At 36.1% G+C, this 26,942-nt stretch overlaps 1 protein-coding gene across 7 annotated transcripts in view; it reads left to right on the top strand.

Moving 5' to 3' along the window:
• RAP1GDS1 (Rap1 GTPase-GDP dissociation stimulator 1) overlaps nt 1-26,942 on the top strand; it is a 171,708-nt gene that overhangs the window by 133,377 nt on the left and 11,389 nt on the right. For 6 of the 7 annotated variants that reach the window (XM_050791348.1, XM_050791345.1, XM_050791347.1 and 3 more), the window contains 6 exons: nt 5,891-6,016; nt 13,494-13,637; nt 14,111-14,242; nt 15,386-15,520; nt 16,748-16,873; nt 17,961-18,100. In XM_050791348.1, coding sequence (XP_050647305.1) covers nt 5,891-6,016; nt 13,494-13,637; nt 14,111-14,242; nt 15,386-15,520; nt 16,748-16,873; nt 17,961-18,100 — 803 coding nt within the window. The remainder of the gene's footprint in view (nt 1-5,890; nt 6,017-13,493; nt 13,638-14,110; nt 14,243-15,385; nt 15,521-16,747; nt 16,874-17,960; nt 18,101-26,942) is intronic. The other variant, XM_050791346.1, reaches the window with a different exon arrangement.

The following is a 26,942-nucleotide window of genomic DNA, read 5'->3' as shown; positions in this document are numbered from 1 at the left end:
AAGGGTGTCAAAGTTGGAAAGGAAGAAGTCAAATTGTGCCTGCAAACATAATCTTACATCAAGAAAAACCTATAGACTCCACCAAAAACCTCTTGGAACCAAAAAATGAATTCAGTAATGTTGCAGGATACAAAATCAGCATACAAAAATCAGTAGCATTTCTACACACTCACAGTAAACTAGCTGAGAGATCAAGAAGGCAATCCTATTACAATAGCTATAAAACATTGGAATAAACTTAACCAAAGAGGTGAAAGACCTACAAGGAAAACTACAAAACACTGATGAGGGAAACTGAAGAGAATACCAACAACTGGAAGAACATCCCATGCTTATGGATTGGAAGAGTTAATATTGTTAAAATGGTCATACTACTGAAAGCAACCTACAGATTGAACGGAACCCCTATCAAAATACCAATGATTTTTTTTTTTTTTAGAAATGGAAAAAAAAAGTAACTTAAAGTTTTCATGGAACCACATGTAAAACCCAAACTATGAAACTAGTAGACAACAAAGAGAAATGCTTCAGGACATTGGTCTAAGAAATGTTTATGAGTAAGACTTCAGAGCACAGGCAATATAAGCAAAAATAGGATCATATCAAATGAAAAAGCTTTTGCAAAGCAGAGAAAACAACGGAGTGAAAAGAGAGGCTACAGAATGGGAGAAAATATTTGCAAATTATTCATCCAACTGGGGATTTTTTCCAGAATATCCAAGGGACTCAGACATCTCAACAGCGGGGTCTCACTCTGTCTCACAGGCTAGAGTGCAGTGGCCACCTTAGCCTCCCAAGTAGCTGGGACTATAGGCACATACCACCATGCTTCATTTGTTTTTGTATTTTTTGTAGAGGCAGGGTTTTTACCATGCTTCCCAGGCTGGTCTCGAACTCCTGGGCTCAAGCAGTCCACCTGCCTCAGCCGCCCAAAGTGCTGGGACTATAAGCATGAACCACTGTGTCTGCCTCAATCCTGTTTTTAAAATGGGCAAATTATCTGAACAGATGCATCTCAAAAGAAGACATACAAATGACTAACCAATGTATGACAAAATGTTCAGTATCACTAATCTTCAGGGAAATGCAAATCAAAACAATGACATATTATCTCACCTCAGTTAGGATGGCTATTATTAAAAAGACAAAAATTAACAAATCTTGGTGAGAATGTGGAGAAAAAAGAACTCGTATACTGTGAGAATGTCAACTAGTACAGCCACTTAGGAAGGTTTCTCAAAAACCATAAATGGGCCAGATGTGGTGGCTCACACCTGTAATCTCAACACTTTGGGAGGCAGAGGCAGGAGGATCACATGATGCCAGGAGTTTGAGACTAGCCTGGGTGACATAGGGAAACCATCTCCACAAAAAATTTAAAAATTAGCCCGGCATGGTGGCACAGGCGTATAATCCCAGCTACTTGGGAAGGTGGGGTGGGAGGATCGCTTCAGCACAGGATGTTGAGTAAAGTTGCAGTGAGCCATGATCACACCACTGCACTCCAGCTTGGGTGACAGAGCAAGACTCCATTTCAGTTTTAAAAAAACACAAATAGAACTACTGTATGATCCAGCTGTCTCCTTACTGGGTATTTATCAAAAGGGAAGAAAGTATATTGAAGAAACATTACACACCCGTGTTTATTGCAGCACTGTTCACAATAGATGTGGGATCAACCTAGGTGTCTAAAAACATGAACAGGTAAAATGTGGCATATATATACAAAATGGAATACTATTCAGCCACCAAAAAGAATGAAATCCCGTTTTTTTGTGTGTGTGTGTTTTTTTTTTTTTTGCAACGACATGGATGGAACTGGAAGACATTATGTTAAGTGAAATAAACTAGGAATAGAAAGTTAAACACTGTATGTTCTCACACATGTGGAAGCTTAAAGTTTTTTATAGAAGTAAAAAAAAAAAGGATACTAGAGGTTGGGAAAGGTAGAGAGAAGAGGAATAATAGGGAAAGATTAGATACAAAAGATACAAAATTACAGCTAGATAGGAGGAGTAAGCTTTAGTGTTCTCTACCACTGTAGGATAACTACAGTTAACAATAATATATTACATAGTTTCAAATAGCTAGGAGGAGAATATTGAATGTTCCCAACACAAAAGTACTTGAGATGATGAATATGCTAATTACCCTGATCTGCTCACTATTCATTATATGTAACATCACAGTGTACCCCATATACAATATTATTTGTGAAATAAACTTTTTTAATTTTTTGAGGGAAAATGACTTCCAACATAGAATCCTATACTCTGTCATACTGTCAGTCAAGTGTGAGATTATAATAAGGATATTGTCACACATGAACATCTCAGAAAATTTATTTCTTAAATACTTTTCCTCTGGAAGCCACTGGAAGTTCAGTTCCACCAAAACAAGGGATTTAAATGAAGAAAAACTACATAGGAACTGAGAACGAAATCCAACAGGAATCCCAAGTATTACAGTGATGTTATTGTCCCAAGTGGCATGTTTTTAAGGAGCAACCAGTCCAGGTTGGGTTAGGTCAAAAAACTGATGGGATGGTGCTTGGGAGAGTTCTTACAGGAAATGAAATTGATTAATATCTAAAGTGAATGTATTAAGAGAAGATTAGACAACTGATGGAGTGTTGGGAGTTGCATTAATAATAAGCACATAGAAAACTACGCAAATGAGAAAACACTATTCCAGGAAGAATGAATTAGTGTATTGCTGAAACACAACTAGTGATATAAACAAAATTACATATAATTAGAAAGATGGAGAGTATGATGAACACAGGAAAGAAAGAAAACTAATGTTTCATCTTTCATAGTAGAAATCTGATGAGAAATACCAATTTTTAGCAGTACAAATATGTAATTTAGATATATGTAAGTAAACAGTATGAATTAGCTAAAAGAGCTTTATGTATTTGTGAGGAAGAATAAATGGAGGAGAGGAAACTGGAGTCTGCTGGTAATAATATTAGGCCAACTCTTTGAATTCATAGAGTTTTAATAAAAATAAAACCTTAGTAAAAGAGGCTTCTTGCCAAAGGCCTGTTGAGGGTCTGTGGCACTTAATTGATAAATATAATGTCCAAATTATACTTCATGCTGTCTTTTCACTCTATTCACCTGCAGGTTAAGTACAGATTTTGTTCTATAATTCCTGTATTAATAATGATGCATAATTTCCTTGTGCTGGCAAACAGAGCCTGAGTTACATAGCAGCAATGACTCGGTTTCCTTTTATTAAATGTTTGGAGGAAAAGAATGTGGATTAGAAGGAATAGAGTGCCAACACTGTTCTTTTAAAGAAGAGTAAAAACATGTAACTAGATGAATAATGATGTCTATATACTTTACATATGATTTTATGTTTTTGAAATTCATCTCACTTGGACAATTCTCTGAAGCAGAGGAATAACCAACAAAGTTCCAGGGATAAATCATCTCTACTTATTTTTTATTTTATTTTTTTCTTTTGGGGACAGAGTCTCACTGGGTCACCCAGACTGGAGTGCAGTAGCATGATCTCTGCTCACTGCACCTCTGCCTCTCAGGTTTAAGTGAATGTTGTGCCTTAGCCTCCTGAGTAGCTGGGACTATAGGTGCATGCCACCATGCCTGGCTAGTTTTTGCATTTTTAGTAGAGACGGAGTTTTGCCATGTTGGCCAGGCTGATCTCGAACTCCTGGGCTCAAGGGATCTGCCCACCCCAGACTCCAAAAGTGTTGGGATTGCAGGGACAAGCCGCCATGCCCGGCCTTATCTCTAAATGAAACCTCCTCTTTGGGTGGAGTTTGCTGACATTTGCTGAATATGATCTCTGAGAGTTTCAGTATCTTATCAGAAAAGACACCCTACCCTGACTTTTCACCACTCCCTTGGCATGTGAAGAGCTAAAGCCGTAGTGTTTTATGGCATTAAAGAATCATACTTAAAGTCTTGGAGTAGATTTTTATCATTTTGGAATAGATCCATTGATATGTACACCAAAGCAGTGTAATAAAATGTTGATCAAAACTATATTTAACCATATTAATGTGTGTTTCTCCTCTTTTAAAATTGAATTTGCAATATATTTTACTTGATAGTAACACAAGAGATTTACCAGAGACTAGCAAGTGGAGTGTAACCCTTATAATTCATTTACATGTTCATTTAGTTACTCATAAATAACTTCATTCTGGACACCTGCTTTATACCAGGGACTATCCTGTGCACTATGTTTCTGGTGGTTGAAGCAGTATGTACTGTCCTTGCCCTCAAGGAGCTTATAGTTTAGTGTATAAGATGGATATTTATTTTTAAAATAGTTCGCAAATAAACTACCGTATAATTACAATTTATGATAATTGCTAGTATAAGAAAGTAACAGAGTAAGGTAAGGGACTGATTTAAATTAGAAGCATCAACTCTAGGTGGGAAAGATCATTTTCAGACAATATTTTCAAAATGTCTACCTCCCACATACGTATTATACAGTAGCTTTCTCACGACGCTGCTGGAGGATGCTGCCACCAAAACAAAACAAATGAAAGAGAAAAGGCATAGATAACAGGATATCTAATACAGGAAGGAGAGAAGTGATCCATCAAGATAATGATAAAGAGAACCCAGGATGCCAGCTGTGCCACCAGAGAGACCAGTATATATTAGATTAGGTCAGAATTCACTGAAAGAAATTTCTAGAAAATAGGATAATGGAACCAAAGACATTGAGAGGAGAATTGGAGAGAAATGGAATGGATTTGGGTTGGATTTTGGAGGTAGATTGGTGGACCTTGGTGATTGATTAGGTGTGGAAGTTGAGTGATAAATGAGCTATGACTGCTAGATTCCTGCCTGTTCAGATAGACGTAGTGTTCATATACTGAGTTGAGGGAACACTGGATGAAGAAGATTTCAGAGTATGTCGAAAGCCCCTTTTCGGTATTGAGTTTAGAATGCTAGAGAGATACTCAAGTAGAGATGTCAAATGAGCAGTTAAATAAATAGCCTGATGTCCAGAAGAGGGTTGTGAATATTTATGTTGTATAAATATCAACATAGAGATGCTGTTTGATGCCATGGAAAAGAATTAGATAGCCTCAGGTGAGAATAAGGACTGAGAACGTAAAGCAAAGGACGAATCCTAAGGAACTAGAATTTATAGAGGTCTTGTGGAGAAGGAGGAACGATTATTAAGAGATTGCTGAGTGTAGAGGCAGGTAGGCCAAAACTAGTAGATTTAGTAATGCATATGAGTTGAGAGAGTAGAGGCAGTGTATATAGACAATGTTATCAGAAACTTGTTTGTAAAAGTGAAAATGAGATTGAATGGTAGTTGATAGAGGTTGATTGGGGGAGGATGTTTGTTTTAAATATATTTTATGTGAGAAATACCAAAGTATATATAAATGCTGATCAATGGTGAGGCTCTAGGAGAGTTTGGAGATGCTGAGAGGCAGGAAGGAATGAAACTCCAATTACTCATGCAGAATTAGTCTTCAATAGTAGATACGTCAGGACCAGGGTAGAAAACATGGCACTTTAATGATACTAAAGATAAGTCACCTTTAATTCATCCATATAGAATATAATATGAGAAATTTTTCGTTTTTGACTAAAATCCTTAAAACTGTGAATTTATGACTTAGTAATTTTATTGTTGCCGTGATTACCTATATGTTATGCTAGAGAACCTTTTTTTATAGCCCAAATATAATTAGGTCAGAACATTTTCTCTAAAGCCTTAGACATTTTTCCTTTTCAGGGACATTAAAAATGCATTTGATTGTTCCTATATTTGAAGAGTATTTGTATTTATCAGTTATGGTACAAAATGACCAAGTATTGAAAGTAATAGAAAACAGTTTCTGGGCTTAATTTGGTTTAAGTTTTTCTTTTTTATTTTACAGAGTCAAGTAAAGAACAGTTTGCCAGTACAAACATTGCTGAAGAGCTAGTAAAACTCTTCAAGAAACAAATAGAACATGATAAGAGAGAAATGATTTTTGAAGTTCTTGCTCCATTGGCAGAAAATGGTGAGAAAAATAAATGCACCTTTGGATTTTTAATCATGTATACTTTAAATTTTTTTCCTAATATTATTTAATTGCCAGCCATTTGACTCAAAACCATTCTTTATTAGTGATATGTTTTATTTTGCATATCTCTAACTTTAGATAATTAGCTATGTTATCTACTCCATAACTATATCTACATTGGCCAAAGCAACTTTCCAGGTTCCTTTGATTTTAAAATCTTAGAAAAGATACTTCTGTAGCTAACACATTCTTGTGCCATTCTGGAAAAGGCAGCTGCGAGGCTGACCTCTACTTCTATACACTTGTAAAGCAAAGGGGATAAAAGTTGGAGTCTCAGGCCTGCCAACAGCGAAGATAGTGGTTAATCACTCTCTTCTTTGGGCACAAAAATCTTAAGAGATGCATTGCAGAAATAAGAATGAATCAGAGGAAATAAACCATTCCATATTAGTAATTTTTCAAATATAATGTCTAGCACATACTCAAAGAGGATCAGATGTTAATACATGAGACAAAACATTATAAGCAAGAATAGGCAGCAAATCTTCAGATACTGGAATTATTAGACACTGATTCAAAACAGGTATACTTATTGTGTTCAAAGAGGTAAAAGTAAGCTTAAATAATTTAGAAGGAAACTGAAAACTATTTTTAAAAAGTGACGTAGCAGATTTAAGAATGAAATAAATGGAAATTTCTGAATTGAAAAATACAACCAAAGTTAAGAATCCAGTGCGGGGCTTAATAGCAGATTTAATAGATACTGTTTAATTAAAGAACCAGTAAAGTGGAAAATGGGTTGGAAAGAAATCCAATATGAACTAAAATGAAAAAAGAACCTATTTACATAAAAGAGAATAAGAGGTCAGAGGATAAAGTGAGACATTCTCATATGCATTTTTTGGAGTCCCAAAAGGAGAGTAGAGAAGGTGGGGAGGGGAGTGTGCAGAGGCAATATTTGAAGAAATTTTGGCAGGGAATTTATCAGAAATTATGAAAAATGCAAAGATCCAAGAAGCCCTTTAAACCCAAAATACGATAAACAAAAAGAAATCCATATCTAGATTCCTCATACTGAAAATGTAGAAAACCAATGACCAAAATCATTATCTTCAAAGTAATAACAGTTTGTCTGACAGCTACCTTCTCAACAGCAACAATGGAAGCCAGATGTTATAAATGTGGTTTTTCAGAAGGAAAGTGATACAGATGCAGGGGAGAATAAAGACCAAAAAAACCAGTGAATATGTAGGTAAATCTTATGAACATTGAATATATTTGAAAAATAACTTATTGTGAAGTTTACAATGTACATTTATATGATTTAAAATATACCACAAACTGAGCATATAAATAAGAAGAGAGGTAAAAGGAGTTAGAGTCCTAAGACACTTGTGTTATCTGGAAGACTCTGGTTATTTAGTCACTTCAACTTTTAAGGTGACTACTAAAGTAATTTTTAAAAATCATGTATAACTACCGAACAAACTGAACAAATGGAAGGGACTTACAGAAAGATTTTTTAATACCCTAGCAATGCAAAACAAGAAAAAAGAAAGAAAAAGGAACATGAATTATAGAGGACAAATAGAACATAAAAATGCAGTTTTAAGACACAGTATTTCAGTAATTATGTTAAATGTGGCCTAAATGCTCTAATTAAAAGACCATTTGTCACTTGTGTTTTAAAATAAACAGTTATACTACTTAAGCAATACTTATTAAATAGGAGATTTAAAAGATTGAGAATAATAGGATGGAAAAAATGTACCACTGAAACCTAAAGAAGGCTGGGGTAGTTATATTAATATCAAGTAAAATATTTTAAGATGAAAAGACTTGCTAGAGATAAAGAGAGTGACTTTAGTAATAAAAGATCCAATTTACCTAGAAAAAAAATGACCATCATACATTATCCCAAAACATACAAAGCAAAAACATTCAGAACTATGAAGAGAAATAGACAGATCCACAGAAATTGAGAAATTTTAATACCTCTTTCAGTAATTTATAGAATAAGATAGAAGAATAAGGTTATAGAAAATTTGAAAATGATTAAGACAATTGATTTAATGGACTTATTTTAGAACACTTCAACTACAAGAGTTCTTTCAAGTACATATGAAACATTTAAGAACATGTATACTTGTCATGAAAGAAAGAAATTTCAAGATTGCTATCATACAAAATATTTCTTTGACCTAAGTGAGTTGTCTAGTAACCATTTATAAAAAGAAAACCAGGAAATCTCTGTATGTTTACATAGTAGGAAATATACTTCCAATACCTCAGAGGTCAAAAAAGAGTTGTAATGGAAATTAGAAATTTTTCTAGTAGTGAAAATGAAAATAGTCTATCTCAAATCTTACATGATACAAGTAAAGCCCTATTCAGAGGGAAATATTTTGCTCAAAATGCTTTTATTAGAAAAGGAAAAGAACTAAAATCAATGAGCTCAGTATTCATCTCAGGAATTTAGGGGAAAGAAAATATAAACTCAAAAACCCAAAAGGTAATTTTTCAATCCTCACCTCCCAATTTGTGTGAATATGCTCATAGTAGTCTCTGATAATCTTTGTATTTCTGTGGTAGCAGCTATAATGTCACCTTTATTGTTTCTGATTGTGCTTATTTGAATCTTCTCTTTTTTTTGTTAATGTAGCTAGTAGTCTATTAATTTTGTTAATCTTCACTTGTACTCCCTAAATCTACAAAAAAAAAATTTAGTAGTTAACTGGAATAAAATACAACAATGTTGACAAAATCCACAAGTAATATATATTCTTTTAAAAAGCAGAAGAAAAGATAGGGAATCAACCTAAGTGTCCATCAGTGGATGAGTGGATAAAGAAAATGGGGTGTGTATACACACACACACATACCATGGAATACTACTCAGCTATAAAAAAGAATGAAATAATGTCTTTTGCAGCAACTTAATTGGAGGGCATTAATTCTAAGTGAAGTAACCAAATGTCACCTATTCTCATAAGTGGGAGCTATGCTCTAGGTACACAAAGGCATACAGAGTGGTAGAATGGACTTTGGAGACAGAAGGATGGAGGGAGTGAGATGAGGGGGTGAGGAGTAAAAAACTACTTTTTGGGTACAGTGTACACTATTCAATGATGGGTGCCCTAAAAATCCTAGACTTTGCCACTATATTATTCATCCATGTAACCAAAAACCACTTGTACCACTAAAGCTATTGAAATTTTTAAAAATAATAATAATAAGCAGAAGGAAGGAAATGTAAAGAGCTGAAATAAAATGGAAAACATACAGTGCAACACAAACATATAATTGCTACAGTTGAGTCTGAAAAGACATTGGAATTGATAAACCCCTAGTCAGATTCATAAATGAAAAGAGAGAGAAAGCATAATTAACCAAAATTAAGAATGCAAGAGGAGGAGACCTTACCACAGGTCTTACAGCTATTAAGAGGATATTATGAACAATTTGATGCCCATATATATGTGTATGTTTGTGTGTGTGTGTGTATATATACACACACAGGAATGTTCAGAGCAGCATTATTTATAATGAAAAATTGGAAACAACCAATATCCATTAACAGAATGAATAAATCATAGGATATTAATATAATGGAAAAATATAGAGTTATGAAAAGGAATGAAGACAGCTATAACTATTACTGTGGATGAATCTCATCATGTTGAAAGGAAAAAGCCAACACTGAAAAATACATATTGTATGATTCAATTTATATAAAGTAAAAAAAAAAAAGTAAAACTAAATTGTAGTTTTTAGGAATGATTGTTTACTTGGTAAAACGAAAGTATAGAAGTGATTGCCATAATAATCAAGATAATGTGAGATGAATGAAGGAAGGGGTTTGTTATCAGAAACAGAAATGTAGAGATAGGCTTCCTGAGTTGTTGGTAATGAATTTCTTGATCTAGGTGATAGATCCATGGTTATTTGCTTTCTAATAATATATTAAACTAAACTTGCATATTTTATGCACTTGTCTGCATTTGTGGTTTTCTTCCACTCTTTAAAAAAAGTTTTAAAATACCTGTATATGATGCATACGTGATACATACATGTGTACATTTATACTTGTGTGTGTAAACAGTGGTGATAAAGATACATGTCCTTGGACAGAATGGTTTTGGTAAATGTGCTGGGCTGTCTGCTTTGGCAGAATGTGTTGCTAATCCTATTTAAGGTACTTTAAGCCTTCCATATGTTTGTTTTCAAGTATTTGATTTCAGTCAAATTATGAGATCATCTGTAAACTTTAACATTGACACATTTAGGCTGGGTGTGATGGCTTATACCTGTAATTCCAGCACTTTCAGAGGCCAAGGCAGGAGGATTGCTTGACCCCAGGAGTTCAAGACCAGCCTGGGCAACACAGCAAGACCCTGTCTCAAAAAAAAATAATTGATTAAAATTTTAAAACTACAATATTGACACATTTAAAATTTCTTAAATGTCTTAGGTCCTATGTTTTAGGGAGAAATTGGTTTCTCATCTCATTGGTGTTTTGGCAAAGTGAAAACTTTATTGTGACCTTCAGTCACTTTTATGCCATAAAATTACCTGTAACTTTCCTTGCAGTATTTCAAAATAACAATATGTTTATTACTGTTTTCCCCTGTGCCTTCACATCTGTTTTATAATTGCACAATGGATAGAATGATACCATTGAAGGCATATTTTTGGACTAATTTTTTGCATGTATCATCCTTGATTTTCTCAGTACACAAAGGAGAGTGATTTCAGCATTAGAAGTAGGGATTTGTGTAGTTCAAGGTTTTTAGTATTTTTAAGGTTTTTTCATCATAGTTTTTAATTCTAGTCGCCACACATCTCTTGCCCTAGCATTCTGTAACCAAGGAAACGCCCTACTTTTAGCATGGCACAGTGCAAGTATACCTTTTAAAGAAATATTCCAGGTTGAATACTCTGTGTATTCTGAGATAATATTCAAAAGAAGATCAGTGATCCTAGTGATTCAAAAACGCCAAATTTTAACACATTAAAATTGCCTGAAAGTCTTAAGTATTTATTTTTACAAGTCTTTATTTTTCCTAAATGATAAGGTGAAGCTGCCATTGCCATATATGGATGCATATACAGCTTAGGGAAACCAATGACTAAAATAAAATCCAACTAAAAAAATAAAATTTAAATTTAAAAGTTTCTGGCCAGGTAGTGGCTCATGCCTGTAATCCTAGCACTTTGAGAGACCAAGGCAGGAAGACTGCTTGAGGCCAGGAGTTCAAGCCCAGCCTAGGCAACATAGCGAGACCCTTTCTCTACAAAAAAGTTTAAAAATTAGCCAGGCATGGTGGCATGCACTTTTAGTCCCAGCTACTCAGGAAGCTGAGATAGGAGTATTGCTTGAGCCCAGGAATTCAAGGATGCAATGAGCAATGATCACACCACTGCACTGCAGCCCGGGCAACAGAGCAAGATGCTGTCTCTTAAACAAAAAATTTGTGTTGCAAATGTATTTTTCATGTCAGTTGATTAGCATTTATCTTAAGGCGTATCAAGTACACTCAAAGCATTTAGATAGGCCAGTTTAGGTTAAAATACAAAGATGAGTAAGGTGTATCTATCTGGGGAACCAGCCCCCAATGTTTCAATGTAGGTTCTTTCTGTTTTCCCTAAGTGTTGGCCCATCTGAGAAATAAAGAGAAAGAGTACAAACAGAGGAATTTTACAGCTGGGCCTCCACATCCCATATTGGTAGGTCTGTGATGTCTCCTGAGCCACAAAACCAGCAAGTTTTTATTAGGGATTTCAAAAGGGGAAGGGGTATACAGGGAGTAGGTCACAAAGATTAAAGGGCAGTAAAGATCACAAGGCAAAGGGCAAAATTAGAATTACTGATGAGGGTCTATGTTCGGCTGTGCACGTATTGTCTTGATAAACATCTTAAACAACAGAAAACAGGGTTCCAGAGCAAGAACTGGTCTGACCTCAGATTTACCAGGGCGGGATCTTTTCCCCACCCTAATAAGACTGAGGGTACTGCAGGAGACCAGGGCATATTTCAGTCCTTATCTCAACCACATAAGACAGACACTCCCAGAGCGGCCGTTTATAGACCTCCTCCCAGGAATGCAGTTCCTTCCCCAGGATATTAATTATGAATATTCCTTGCTGGAAAAAGAATTCAGCGATATCTCTCCTACTTGCACATCCATTTATAGGCGCTCTGCAAGAAGAAAAATATGGCTCTATTCTGCCCGACCCCGCAGGCAGTCAGACCTTTGGTTATCTTCCCTTGATCCCCAAAATCGCTGTTACTCTGTTCGTTTTCAAGGTGCACTGATTTCATATTGTTCAAACACCCATGTTTTACAATCAGATTTCATCTTGTTCAAACACACATGTTCTACAATTGATTTGTACAATAGTGGTCCTGAGGTGATGTACATTCTCAGCTTATGAAGATAACAGGATTAAGAGATTAAAGTAAAAACAGGAATAAGAAATTATAAGAGTATTATTTGGGAACTGATAAATGTCCATGAACTCCTCACAATTTATGTTTTTCTGCCACAGCTCCAGCCAGTCCTCTGTTCAGGGTCCCTGACTTCCCGCAACATATATCTGCTTAGGAGATAGTTGGAGACAGATATGGATGCAAATATAAGCTCTTCAATGAAATAAGTGTTATAATGAAAGAATACTTAAAGATATTAGAAGTATAATAAAAAGTTTTGATGTGGGGGTGGAGTTTCCTGTGAAGATCAGTTTTAAAAATATAATTGGGATGTAAATTCTGTCTCTAAAATACCTTATGCTATGTTTAGCCATCAGAAAGGTTCAAAGTTATTTTCTTTTAACTTTTATTATGAACATTTTGAAACGTATTCAGAAATAGCATTTAGTAAACCACCATGTATCCATCGCCCAAAAGCTTTAAATCAAAGAAAACCTGAAGCCCTTTTTAAAAACATGACTTTATTTATTTATTTATTCATTTATTTATTTATTTTTATAGACAGGGTCTTACTCTGTTGTCCAGACTGGAGTGCAGTGGTACAGTCATAGCTTACTCTAACCTTGAACTCCTGGCCTCAAGCAATCTTCCCACCTTGGCCTCCCAAGGCACTAGGATTACAAGCGTGAGCCACCATGCACAGCCCTATTTTGTAGTATTTTATGGCTTGCCCTTTAAACATGAGCGTAGTATCTAGAGTAATAGTGGAGTGACACTAGTTGCCTTCAGAGCTGAGTATCAATTTGTTTAGATGCTGCAAGACATTGTGAAAAATGTGACAATTTCAAATGGAAACATGAAATAAAGTTTTTTGTATGTTTAAACTGAACTGTCAAGATAGTTTACTTTGAAGATTTGAGTTTCAAAAATGTATTGTCTAAATCATGCATTTTCTTAGTTTCTTATAATTCTTTATAATGGATTTCTTATACCAGAGCTCCTATTTTATCTCAGTTTGATTATTTTGTTCACATTGTTCTTTAGATGCTATTAAACTACAGCTGGTTGAAGCAGGCCTGGTAGAGTGTCTACTAGAGATTGTTCAGCAAAAAGTGGATAGTGACAAAGAAGATGATATTACTGAGCTCAAAACTGGTTCAGATCTCATGGTTTTATTACTTCTTGGAGGTGAGCTGTAATTTATGCCAGCCAAAGAATGTTGTTTTCAGATTTTTTAAAATTTATTGTCTCTTCTGTAAATACTACCCTAGGCATTTTCTCATATTCCTATCTCACCTGCTGTTGAGGTGATGATTTTGACGTCTTAAACATGTCATTGATAGAACCAGACATAACGAACCCGAAAAAGAAGTGTCTTCACCATCTTCCAACGTTTGAAGAGCTGTCCCATAGAAGAGATAGCTTTGGCACCAAGGGACTAAAGAAAAGCTAGATGGCTCCCTAGGACTTGGACTAGAAAAATGCTAAACTCTATTGTCTAGTATCTATTAAAAGTTTATTATAAAAAGAATCATTACTTTTCCCATTATGAATGTAATAGTTTGTGAAGTATGAGTTTCCCAGTTGGATATTCACCTAAGAATATGAATTTGTTACTCTTAGTTTTCTCTTGCTTAACTATTTGTTTCATTTACCTCCAGATGAATCCATGCAGAAGTTATTTGAAGGAGGAAAAGGCAGTGTATTTCAAAGGGTACTTTCTTGGATTCCATCAAATAACCACCAGCTACAGCTTGCTGGAGCATTGGCAATTGCAAATTTTGCCAGAAATGGTAAGCATATTAGTTCCTCCTTTGTTAGTCAAATACTCTGTATTTGTTTATTTTTGCTTTGCCGTCACATATACTAAAACTGGAACAGTTTAGAAGTTCTGTAATATGTGTATAATGCTGCTAACTTTTCAGAAATCTGAAATACTTATAGTGACATTCCTAACAAATTACATATTTTATGCAATTCAACTAAATTCTAATAGTTTAAAGATCATGAAGTGCTTCTTTTGAATACTTGGCACTTCAGAGCTTAGTAAGTTTGAATCCCATTCTAGTATACATATGCTTTCTTTTGCCTAGTGATTTTATTTTGGATCTAATTATTGAGTATTCATTCTAGGATTATTGTGCCTCAACTTATACTTTTATGCCCATAAAACTTAAGTATGAATAATCCCTTGGCTTTGTGTAGAATGTTTAATTTAGTTTAATAGTATTTTAGGGGGCACCAGACTTCTATGTTATGAAATCTGGCACTACTAAAAAACTCAAATACAGTCTAGAAACTCATTCTTATGTTCCTCATGAAATATACTATGTCTAGGAAATACAGTTTATTTTTCTTTTTAGTTTAATCATCTTCCAATACGAACTGTTGGTATATATTATAATGGCTGACTTACTCTATTTTTACTCCTCCTTTTTGGGAGTGACTCCCTAATAATGGAGGTAAGAGTGCCATAATATGGATAATTATTGAAACTAGATATGGGGTAAATAGTGGTTCATTATAATATTCTCTCTGTTTTGTAAATGTTTGAAAAATAATTTAGGTATCAGCCATGATAGCAAAAGGTAGAGTACTATCACTATAACATTGGGAGAACACAAGCATCACAATAAATGAAAAATATTGGACATTCTAACCATGTGTTTCTACTTCTGATATATTATCTGGCTCTAAACTGAAGATTTTTCTGGTAATTTTTCTGATTTTTAAAATTTTATCTAGTTTAAGAATTTTGATAATACTTCTCACTCAGTGAACAGAAAAACCTATAAATCTGATGGGAGAAAGATTTGGAATTCATTTTATTGTATACCTCCATTTTCCCTAATGTAGATAATAGCCAGACATCAGTATTATAAGATATTTATAGATATTTTAAAGAGGAAGAAAAAGATGTGTGGGTTTTTTTTCAGATGGAAATTGTATTCATATGGTAGACAATGGGATTGTAGAAAAACTTATGGATTTACTGGACAGACATGTAGAAGATGGAAATGTAACAGTACAGCATGCAGCACTAAGTGCCCTCAGAAACCTGGCCATTCCAGGTAAGACTTAAGAATAGAAGGCAGCTATGTAAAAAATAAAATCCATCATTTGGGGAAGCTATTTACTGTATGTGATTTGTGAACCTGCTCTGATGAAGAAAATTAAAAAGAAAAAATAGTCTTCACATTGTTTACATTTTTTCATGCTAATAAATGGAAATCATATGTTAAATAAGTTTTTGAGACTGTACAAGAATAATCTCTGCCTTCATTCAGATATCCTGTTACCTTTTGTGAATTCTTAGATTTTCATCATGTTGTATAGTTAAGCTTTTTTGCGGTTTTTTGTTTTTGTTTTTTTGAGATGGGGGTCTCACTCTGTCAGCCAGGCTAGAGTGCAGTGATGCAATCCTGGCTCACCACAGCCTCTACCTTCTGGGCTCAAGTTATCCTCCCATCTCAGCCTCCTGAGTAACAGGGACTGCAGGCATGTGCCACCATGCCCAGCTGATTTTTTATTTTTTGTAGAAACAGGATCTCACTATGTTGCTTAGACTGGTCTTGAACTCCTGGGCTCAAGCAGTCCGCCCACCTTGGCCTCCCAAAGTGCCGGGATTACAGGTGAGAGCTACTGCACCAGGCCTTAAGTATCTTTAGTTGAGGTAGAATAATGACATCAATTAACAGAATCCCCTCAAGAATGACTTTCAGTTGTTGGTGGTGTTTTTCCATAAGCAGACGTACAATATTTTAAAATAGCCTTAATGTGCCTTTGGAAGTCATGAAATCACATTATTATGGAAAATACAACAAAAAATAGTTAAAACTATTCTTTTATTCTACTTTCTAAAAATAAATTTTTGGTTAGATGAAATAGTACAATTACATGATGATCTAATCCATTTGAATTGGTTTATATAGGATAGTAACATTTATTAATGTCTATAACATTTATATTAACACAGTTGGATCAAAAACGGAATTGTGCTTTATTGTTGTAAGAGGGTAACTGTGTAAGTAAATGTTTCGGATTGGGTTTAAAAAGCCATGATAATTGTCATAAAAATTATGATATTGTCTGTTACCCGCTTATACACAAATAGGATACAGACACACACATAAACAACTGAATTCCATTCTTAAAATTGACAAAAAAGTGACAGAATTGTTTCTAAATGGAAAAATATAACATGGATCTTAAAGACACTCAATAAACCTGTATTGAATTGAATGTTTATCAACAGGAATGCTAATACCATTTTAACCATAGTCTCTCTTTTTCTACAGTTATAAATAAAGCAAAGATGTTATCAGCTGGGGTCACAGAGGCAGTTTTAAAATTTCTTAAATCTGAAATGCCCCCTGTTCAGTTCAAACTTCTGGGAACATTAAGAATGTTAATAGATGCACAAGGTAAAAGAAATGTTTTCCCCAACTTGCATTTTTGGTATGATAGTCTTAATGTGCTTCTAGTTGAAAAAAGACTTGTTTCTCGCTTTCAGGATTATGTAATCATAAAAAATAGCAAATAAAAGATTAAAAAATTAGTTTTGGAACTCCATTTGTTAATTTTTGTGCTTGTTATAATTGACTATTTATTTATAACTATTATTTATTTATTTTTGAGACAGAGTCTTGTTCTGTCACCCAGGCTGGAGTGCAGTGGTGTGACTTCAGCTCACCGCAACTTCCACCTCCTGGGTTCAAGCAATTTTCCTGCCTCAGCCTCCTGAGTGGCTAGGATTACAGGCATGCTCCACATCTCCTGGCTAATTGTTTTTGGAATTTCACTAGAGATGGGGCTTGTTGCCCAGGCTGCTCTTGAACTCCTGGCCTCAAGCGATCCTCGCACTTCAGCCTCCCAAAGTGCTGGGATTACAGGTGTGAGCCACCACGCCCAGCCTATTATTGACTTTAAGTAGAAATTATACCATATCTCTCCTTATTAATTCTTATAATCCTGGTTTTAGTTTGCTTTATTATCAATTTCGGGGGAGGGCGTTGTGTTTTGGCATTCTATACCCATTTTCACCTTGGCTTTGAAATCAAATTTCATTATTGTGACAGTCAAAAATCTTAAAAATTTGTCTTGTGGCAGGGAGAGCATTTTTCTATTTGCAGAAACAGCAGTCAGAACCACTCCTAGGAATGAATTATGTTTATTTACTTATTTCTAAATTCTAAACCCTTTTCTATATTGATTGCATAGAGTCCTTCTAAGAACCCTGCATTATAGTCTGCCAGAGCACTAACAGACTAGCAGGCTTAACCAAAAGAGTATGAAATCATTTGTTTTTGTATTTTCTATAAAATTTCACAATGTTACAGAAAAAGGCAAATAGCCCGTCACATAAGGAATATTTGCAGTTCTAGCTTTAATGAAATTGTTGTGCTGTGTTTTTTTAGATGTATTTCTCCTTCACACTCTTAAATCTTTACGAATTACTTCAGCTGATTGTCTGTTAGTGATTCATTCCTTGGTTTGCCTTCTTTCCTATAGCAGAAGCTGCTGAACAACTGGGAAAGAATGTTAAGTTAGTGGAGCGTTTGGTGGAATGGTGTGAAGCCAAAGATCATGCTGGTGTGATGGGGGAGTCAAACAGACTGCTGTCTGCCCTTATACGACACAGTAAATCAAAAGTAAGTTCCAGAGGAAACTGTTCACTAGAAAACTTCAGAGCGTCTTTTTCAGAAACCCAGCATTGTATGTCCTAACAACTGGGATAATATTTACCTGAAAGTATTGTGAAGATTCAGTGAGATCATGTGTATAATGTGCTTAGCTGGTACATGGGATATAGGAAACACTCAGTAAATGGGGGTTGCTGTTGCTGCTGCTATTGTTGTTATTACTTTTACCACCACCATTACCAGCATTAGTGTCAAACATTTCTTTGTGCCAGGCATTGACCATGCAGGCTACTGATATTTAGAATTTAGAAATTAAATGATATCTAGATAGTATATGATGTCCAGAGCTCACAGAGTTAGAAAAAATCCATTCTTGTGACTGTGCAGCTTTCTGGCACATGGTAGATAACCAATAAATGAACAGATGAGCTGTTTCAAAGATCACAATAGTGAGTACCCAGGCCAGCAGTTCAGCAGCTGATTTAGTATCTAGATTATATGATTTTTAAATTTTTTAAATACTGTTTTTTTCTTTTCTTTCTTTTTTTTTGAGACTGAGTCTTGCTCTGTCACCCAGGCTAGAGTGCAGTGGTACAACCTCGGCTCACTGCAACCTCTACCTCCCAGGTTCAAGCAATTCTCCTGCCTCAGCCTCCAGAGTAGCAGGGATTACAGGCAGGCGCCACCACCCTCAGCTAATTTTTGTATTTTTAGTAGAGATGGGGTTTTACCATGTTGGCCAGGCTGGCCTCGAACTCCTGACCTCATGATCCGCCTGCCTTGGCTTCCCAAAGTGCTGGGATTACAAGCATGAGCCATCATGCCCAGCCTTTAATACTGTTTTCTAAGGTGACCCTTTCAGTCATTTCTCTTGTACAACTTCAGTAGTGATTATATATGAGGAGAAAGTTTAGAACTCAAACCCACCAGCTGTTTTCATTTATTTTTAGAACAGATAAGAAGATGCCAAGAGAAAAAGCGTAAAACTAAAACTGTTCTTGACTTGTATAAATCTCTTTCATATAAATAATTCACTTCACCATAATAGCCATCCCAGCTGGTTAGCCTCAGGAGTGTTCTTCTCCATCAGATGCTAAATCTTGAGAACTTTCCCTGGGGAAAAGCAGCTGTTAACTAGGACCTTCCTATTACCCGTCTCACCCAGACCACCCTAAAATCTTATACATTTTCCCTGACACAGGACCAAGTAGTATGTTGGCAAAGCGAAAGTTATCAAGAGAGAATAGCAAAATGGCTTCGTTGGTACCCCTTTCACCCCTTCTCCATCATAACTGTTCTCTCATGCCCATTTGTTCATTTAACAGTTAATATTTGAGTTCTTGCCGTGTAAATACTACAAAATAGTGTTTCTATAAAGGAATTAACTATCTATTGAGGGGACAGACATAAAAACAGCTAGCTTAAGTACAGCATTAAAGCTACATATGCTATTCGGATGTAACAGAGGAAAGAAAGACTAATACACTGTCTGAGTGGTCTGGGATGGTGTCATAGAAGGAGTGCTATTTTAGGGGCTAACTAGGAATCTCTCAGGAGGAAAGGGAAAGAGAATGAAGGAAAGGGCCTTTTCAGGCAAAGACGACAGGATGTACAAAAAGTACAGAGATGTAAAACAGCATAATTTTAGAAGGAAACTGCAAATAAAGCAGCATTGCTAGAACATAGAGTGTGGAGAGAGACAGTGGCCAGAGAGGTTGAAAACTGGGAATTAAGTGAATTATATGCCAAGTTAAGGTGTATGGACTTGATTCTGTAGAGAATTCTGGAGCACTTAAAGGATTTTAAGCAGCAAGTTGCCATTATTTGGGTTTTTGTTTTTTCGGGGTTTTTTTGAGACAGAGTTTCACTCTTGTTGCTCGGGCTGGAGTGCAATGGCACGATCTCCACTCACTGCAACCTCCTCCTCCCGGATTCAAGCAGTCCTCCTGCCTCAGCCTCCTGAGTAGCTGGGATCACAGGCATACACCACCATGCTCGGCTAATTTTGTATTTTTAGTAGAGACAGAGTTTCTCCATTTTGGTCAGGCTGGTCTTGAACTCCTGACCTGAGGAGATCGGCCCACCTCAGCCTTCCAAAGTGCTGGGATTACAGGTGTGAGCCACCACACCCAGCCATTTAGTTTTCTTTAGAAAGATGTCTCTAGGGTTTAAAGGGGGTAGAAAGAACAGTTATTGCAAAAATATATATGAGAGTTGATAAAGGACTGAATTAAGGTTTTGAGTTAAGCAACTTGAAATTGCCGATACTCAGCCATTTTTGAAACAAATTTCATATGGGTTATTCAACTAGAAGCAGTGAGGATGGAAAAGAAGAGACAGAATTGAGAAAGATATGGGTGGTAGAATTGACAGATTCAAAGTAGAATTAAAGGAGGAGGTAGTTTTAGAGCTAATTCCAAGTTTGGGGTTAACCACCAGATTGGATTATGCCATTCAACAAAATAAAACATGATAGGAAGAGGTGCAGCTAACACTCCCTAAACTTGCCCGCTCACCCATGCTCTTTGGAGTCATTACCCTTAATCTTTTTGCTCTACTCCAAGAGAATCTCCACCATTGGTTTGCAGGGGTGTATAATCATTTGGATTTCCCTGGGCCATATTGGAAAAAGAATTGTCTTGGGCCACACAAAATGCATTAACACTAACAATAGCTGATGAGCTTAAAAACACACACACACACACACACACACACACACACACACCCCGCAAAAAAAATCTTAAATACCGTTGGCATTTGAAGAAGAAGAGAAATCTAAAAGTTTAGAAAACAGGCTGGGTACGTTGGCTCACGCCTCTAATCCCAGCACTTTGGGAGGCCAACGTAGGCGGATCATTGTGGTCAGGAGTTCCAGACCAGGCTGGCCAACATGGTGAAACCCCATCTCTACTAAAAATACAAAAATTAGCCAGGCATGGTGGCACGCACCTGTAATCCCAGCTACTAGGGAGGCTGAAGCAGGAGAATTGGTTGAACCCGGGAAGCGGAGGTTGCAGTGAGCCAAAATCACACCACTGCGCTCCAGCCTGGGTGACAGAGCAAGACTCCCAAGACTCTGTCTCAAAAAAAAAAACTTGGAAAACATACTTGGGGGTATAATCAAGGAAAACTTCCCTGGTCTTGCTAGAGACCTAGACATCCAAGTACGAGAAGCTCAAAGAACACCTGGGAAATTCATTGCAAAAAGATCATTGCCTAGGCATATTGTCATCAGGTTATCTCAAGTTAAGACAAAGGAAAGAATCTTCAGAGCTGTGAGGCAAAAGCACAAGGTAACCTATAAAGGAAAACCTATCAACTTAACAGCAGATTGCTCAGCAGAACCGCTACATGCTAGAAATTATTGGGTCCCTATCTTTAGTCTCCTTAGAGAAAACAATTATCAGCCAAGAATTTTGTATCCAGTGAAACTAAGCTTCATAAATGAAGGAAAGATACGGTGTTTTTCAGACAAACAAATGCTGAGAGAATTCACCACTACTAAGCCAGCACGACAAGAACTGCTAAAAGGAGCCCTAAATCTTAAATCCTGGAAACACATCAAAACAGAACCTCTTTAAAGCATAAATCTCACAGGACCTACAAAACAAAAATACAATTTAAAAAATTGGGGGGTGTACAGGCAACAGATAGCATGATGAATGGAATAGGACCTCACATCTCAATACTAACATTGAATGTAAATGGCCTAAATGCTCCACTAAAAGATACGGAATTGCAGAATAGATAAGAATTTACTAACCAACTATCTGCTGCCTTTAAGAGACTTACCCAACACGTAAGGACTCACTTAAGGTAGAGGGGTGGAAAAAGACATTCCATGTAAATGGACACCAAAAGTAAACAGGAATAGCTATTCTTGTATCAGGCAAAACAAACTTTAAAGCAACAGCAGTTCCAAAAGACGAGGGACATTATATAATGATAAAAGGCCTTGTCCAACAGGAAAATACCACAATCCTAAATATATATGCACCAAACACTGGAGCTCCCAAATTTATAAAACAATTGCCAATAGACCTAAGAAATGAGACAGACAGCAACACAACAGTGGGGGACCTCAATACTCCACTGACAGCATTAAACAAGTCATCAAGAGAAAAAGTCAACAAAGAAACAATGAATTTAAACTATACCCTAGAACAAATGGACTTAACAGATATTTACAGAACATTCTACCCAAAACTGCAAAATATACATTCTATTCATTAGCAAATGGAACTTTTCTCCAAGATATGCCATGTAATACTCCACAAAACAAGCCACAATAAATTTAAGAAAATTGAAATTATGGCAAGTACTCTCTCAAACCACAGTGGAATAAAACTGGAAATCAACTCCAAAAGGAGCCTTCAAAACCATGCAAATACATGGAAATTAAATAACCTGCTCCTGAATGATCATTGGGTCAACAATGAAATCAAGATGGGAATTTAAAAATTCTTCGAACTGAACAACAATAAATGATACAACCTATCAATACCTTGGGGATACAGCAAAGGTGTTGCTAACAGGAATGTTTATAGCCTGAAATGAAGAAGTCTGAAAGGTCACTAAGATACAATCTAAGGTCACACCTCAAGAAACTAGAGAAACAAGAACAAACCAAACCCAAACCCAGCAGAAGAAAGGAAATAACCAAGATCAGAGCAGAACTAAATGAAATTGAAACAAAAAAAGACAATGCAAAAGATACATGAAACAAAAAGCTGCTTCTTTGAGAAGATGAATAAGATTGATAGACCATAACCAAGAAAAGAAGAAAGAAAATTCAAATAAACTCAATTAGAAAAGAAATGGGAGATATTACAACTGACACCACAGAAATACAAAAGGTCATTCACAGCTACTATGAACACCTTTACATGCAAAAACTAGAAAACCCAGAGGAGATGGATAAATTCCTGGAGAAATACAACCTTGCTAGCTTAAATCAGGAAGAATTAGATACCCTGAACAGACCAATAACAAGCAACAAGATTGAAATGGTAATTTTAAAATTACCAACAAAAATGTCCAGGACCAGACAGATTCACAGCTGAATTCTACCAGACATTCAAAGAATAATTGGTACCAATCCTATTGACACTATTCCAAAACAAGAAGAAGGAATCCTCCCCAAATCATTCTGTGATTAGTATCACCCTAATACCAAAACCAGGAAAGGACATAACAAAAAAAGAAAACTACAGACCAATATCCCTGCTGAACTTATATACAAAAATCCTTAACAAAATTACTAGCTAACCAAATCCAACAACATATAAAAAAGATAACTCACCATGATCAAATGGGTTTCATACCAGGGATGCCGGGATGGTTTAGCATACCCAAGTCAATAAATGTGATATCCCACATAAACAGAATTAAAAACAAAAATCACACGATCATCTCAATAGATGCAGAAAAAGCATTCCACAAAGTCCAGCATCTCTTTATAATTAAAAATCTTAGCAAAATTAGCATACCAGGGACATACCTCAATATAATAAAAGCCATCTATGACAAACTCACAGCCAACATAATACTGAATGGGAAAAAGTTGAAAGCATTCCCTCTGAGAACTGAAACAAGATAAGGATGCCCACTCTCACCACTTCTATTCAACAGTACTGGAAGTCCTAGCCAGAGCAATCAGACAAGAGAAAGAAATAAAGGTCATCCAAATCAGTAAAGAGGAAGTTAAACTGTTGCTATTTGCTAATGATATGATTGTATACCTAGAAAACCCTTAAGAGTCCTCCATAAAGCTCCTAGAACTGATAAAAGAATTCAGCAAAGTTTCCAGATACAAAACTAATGTACACAAATTAGCTCTCCTATATACCAAGAGCAACTAAGCTGAAAACCAAATCAAGAACTCAACTCTTTTACAATAGCTGCAAAAAATAAAATAAAATAAAATAAAAATACTTAGGAATATTCCTAACCACGGAGATGTAGTTTTACAAGGAAAGCTACAAAACACTGCTGAAGAAAATCATAGATCACACCAACTAACGAAAACACATCCAGTGCTCACCGATGGGTAGAATCAATACTGTAAAAACGACCATACAGCCAAAAGCAATCTGCAAATTCAGTTCCCGTTAAAATACTACCATCATTCTTCACAGAACTAGAAAAAACAATTGTAAAATTCATATGGAACCAAAAAAGAGCCTGCATAGCCAAGGCAAGACTAAACAAAAAGAACGAATCTGGAGGCATCACATTACCTGATTTCAAACTATACTATAAGGCCACAGTCACCAAAACAGCATGGTAGTGGTATAAAAATAGGCACATAGGCCAGTTGAACAGAATAGAGAACCAAGTAATAAACCCAAATACTTACAGCCAACTGATCTTTGACAAAGCAAACAAAAACAAAGTGGCGAAAGGACACCGTATTGAACAAATGGTGCTGCAATTATTGGCATAGAAGAATAAAACTGTTGCCTCATTTCTCACTTACACAAAAAAAAATCAACTCGAGATGGATCAAGGACTTAAATCTAATACCTGAAACTAAAAATAGTAGAAGATAATATTGGAAAAAAATCCTTCTAGACATTTGCTTAGGCAAGGATTTCATGACCAAGAACCCAAAGCAGATGCAATGAAAACAAAGGTAAATAGCTGGAACTTAAGCTAAAGAGCTTTTGCATGGCAAAAGGAACAGTCAGCAGAGTAAACAGACAACCCACAGAGTAGAAGAAAATCTTCACAATCTATACATCTGACAAAGGACTAATATCCAGAAGCTACAGTAAACTCAAATTAGCAAGAAAAAAACTAACAATCCCATCAGAAAGTAGGCTAAGCACATGAATAGACAATTCTCAAATGAAGATATACAAATGGCCAACGTATGACAAAATGCTCAGCATCACTAATGATCAGGGAAATGCAAATCAAAACCACAATGCCATACCACCTTACCCCTGTAAGAATGTGCATAATCAAATCAAAAAATAATAGATGTTGGCATGGATGCAGTGAATAGGGAACACTTCTACACTGCTGGTGGAAATATAAACTAATACAACCACTATGGAAAACAGTGTGGCGATTCCTTGAAGAACTAAAAGTAGATTTACCATTTAATCCAGCAATCCCACTATTGGGTATCTACCCAGTGGAAAAGAAGTCATTATACGAAAAAGATACTTGCGCACGTGTTTATAGCAGCACAATTCACAATTGCAAAAATGTGGGACCAACCCAATGCCCATCAATCAACGAGTGGATAAAGAAACTATGGGGCCTGGTATGGTGGCTCACGCCTGTAATCCCAACACTTTGGGAGGCAGAGGCAGGCAGATCACAAAGTCAGGAGATCAAGACTATCCTGGCTAACATGGTGAAACCTCGTCTCTACTAAAAATACAAAAAATTAGCCAGGCATGGTGGCAGGCACTTGTAGTCCCAGCTACTCGGGAGGCTGAGGCAGGAGAATGGCGTGAACCCGAGAGGCAGAGCTTGCAGTGAGCCGAGACCGCTCCACTGCACTCCAGCCTGGGTGACAGTGTGAGACTCGTCTCAAAAAAAAAAAAAAAAAAAGAAAAAAAAAAGAAACTATGGTGTGTGTATGTGTATATATATATGATGGAATGCTACTCAGCCATAAAAAGGAATGAATTAATGGCATTCGCAGCAACCTGGATGAGATTGGAGACAATTATGTAACTCAGGAGTGGAAAACCAAACATCATATGTTCTCACTTATAAGTGGGAGCTAAGCTATGAGGATGCAAAGACATAAGAATGACAATGGACTTTGGAGACTCAGGGGAAAGGATAGGAAGGGGCTGAGGGATAAAAGACTACAAATATGGTGCAGTGTATACTGCTTGGGTGATGGGTCCACCAAAATCTCACAAATCACCACTAAAGAACTTACTTATGTAACCAAACACCACCTGTTCCCCAATAGCCTGTGGAAATTAATTTTTTAAAAAACTCACAGAAAAATTTCATAATGTTTTAAGAAAACTACGAATTTGTATTGGGCCACATTCAAAACCATCCTGGGCCACAGGTAAGACACGCTTGGTTTAGAGTTTTGGCAAACCATAATTGTATTAACTGATTTACAGACATGATCCTGGCACCTGAATTTGGAATGCTCAGATAAATTCCTGTTACATGTAGTAGTAAGGCTAATGGAAACCTTAATCTAGTATCTTCAGTATCAACTAACAGAATTATGTAACCAAACCATTCATGGACACAAAAATATGTCCAGAGGAAGATGCATCCCAGCTTCTTACAAACATCTGAATTTAGGAGCCAGAACTATTTAAATGCTATAATATTTAATAAATTTGAAGATTTTGAGGCTCTTCCGTGAATTTTATCATAGATCCGCCTTTCCCTTATCTAACCTCCTACTTCTCGCCCATCCCCAAAAGCAGAGTTCAAATGCCCATCACCATGCAGGTTCTTTGAATGATGAGAGCTATGGCATGGTACCCTTTTAGGAAAAGGTGGGTGGGGGTGTGTGTAGCAGAAAACAACTTGAAATTATATAGGATTGTAACTTCATAGTTACATATTACAACTTTAGGATTACAATTCAATACCTTTATATATCTTTCCTACAATTGAGAGTATACTGCTGCTAAGCAGCAGAGGAGCCTTGATTCTCACACTTTAATAATCAGAACTATAAAGTATATTAATTGCGTGAGTTCCAGGTCTGAGCTGTTATTTTCAAACTTAACCAACATTAAAGTAGACATGACTACTTTTGAGCAGCAGTTCAAGTTTGTTTCATCAAATTATAATCCCAAGAAATCTTCCACAAAGAAAGAGTTGCATAGGTAGATTAGTTATGGAAATAGTA

This window comes from Macaca thibetana, chromosome 5, assembly GCF_024542745.1.
Source record: "Macaca thibetana thibetana isolate TM-01 chromosome 5, ASM2454274v1, whole genome shotgun sequence".
NCBI lineage: Eukaryota > Metazoa > Chordata > Mammalia > Primates > Cercopithecidae > Macaca > Macaca thibetana.
This window is presented reverse-complemented; position numbering and strand designations above follow the sequence as displayed.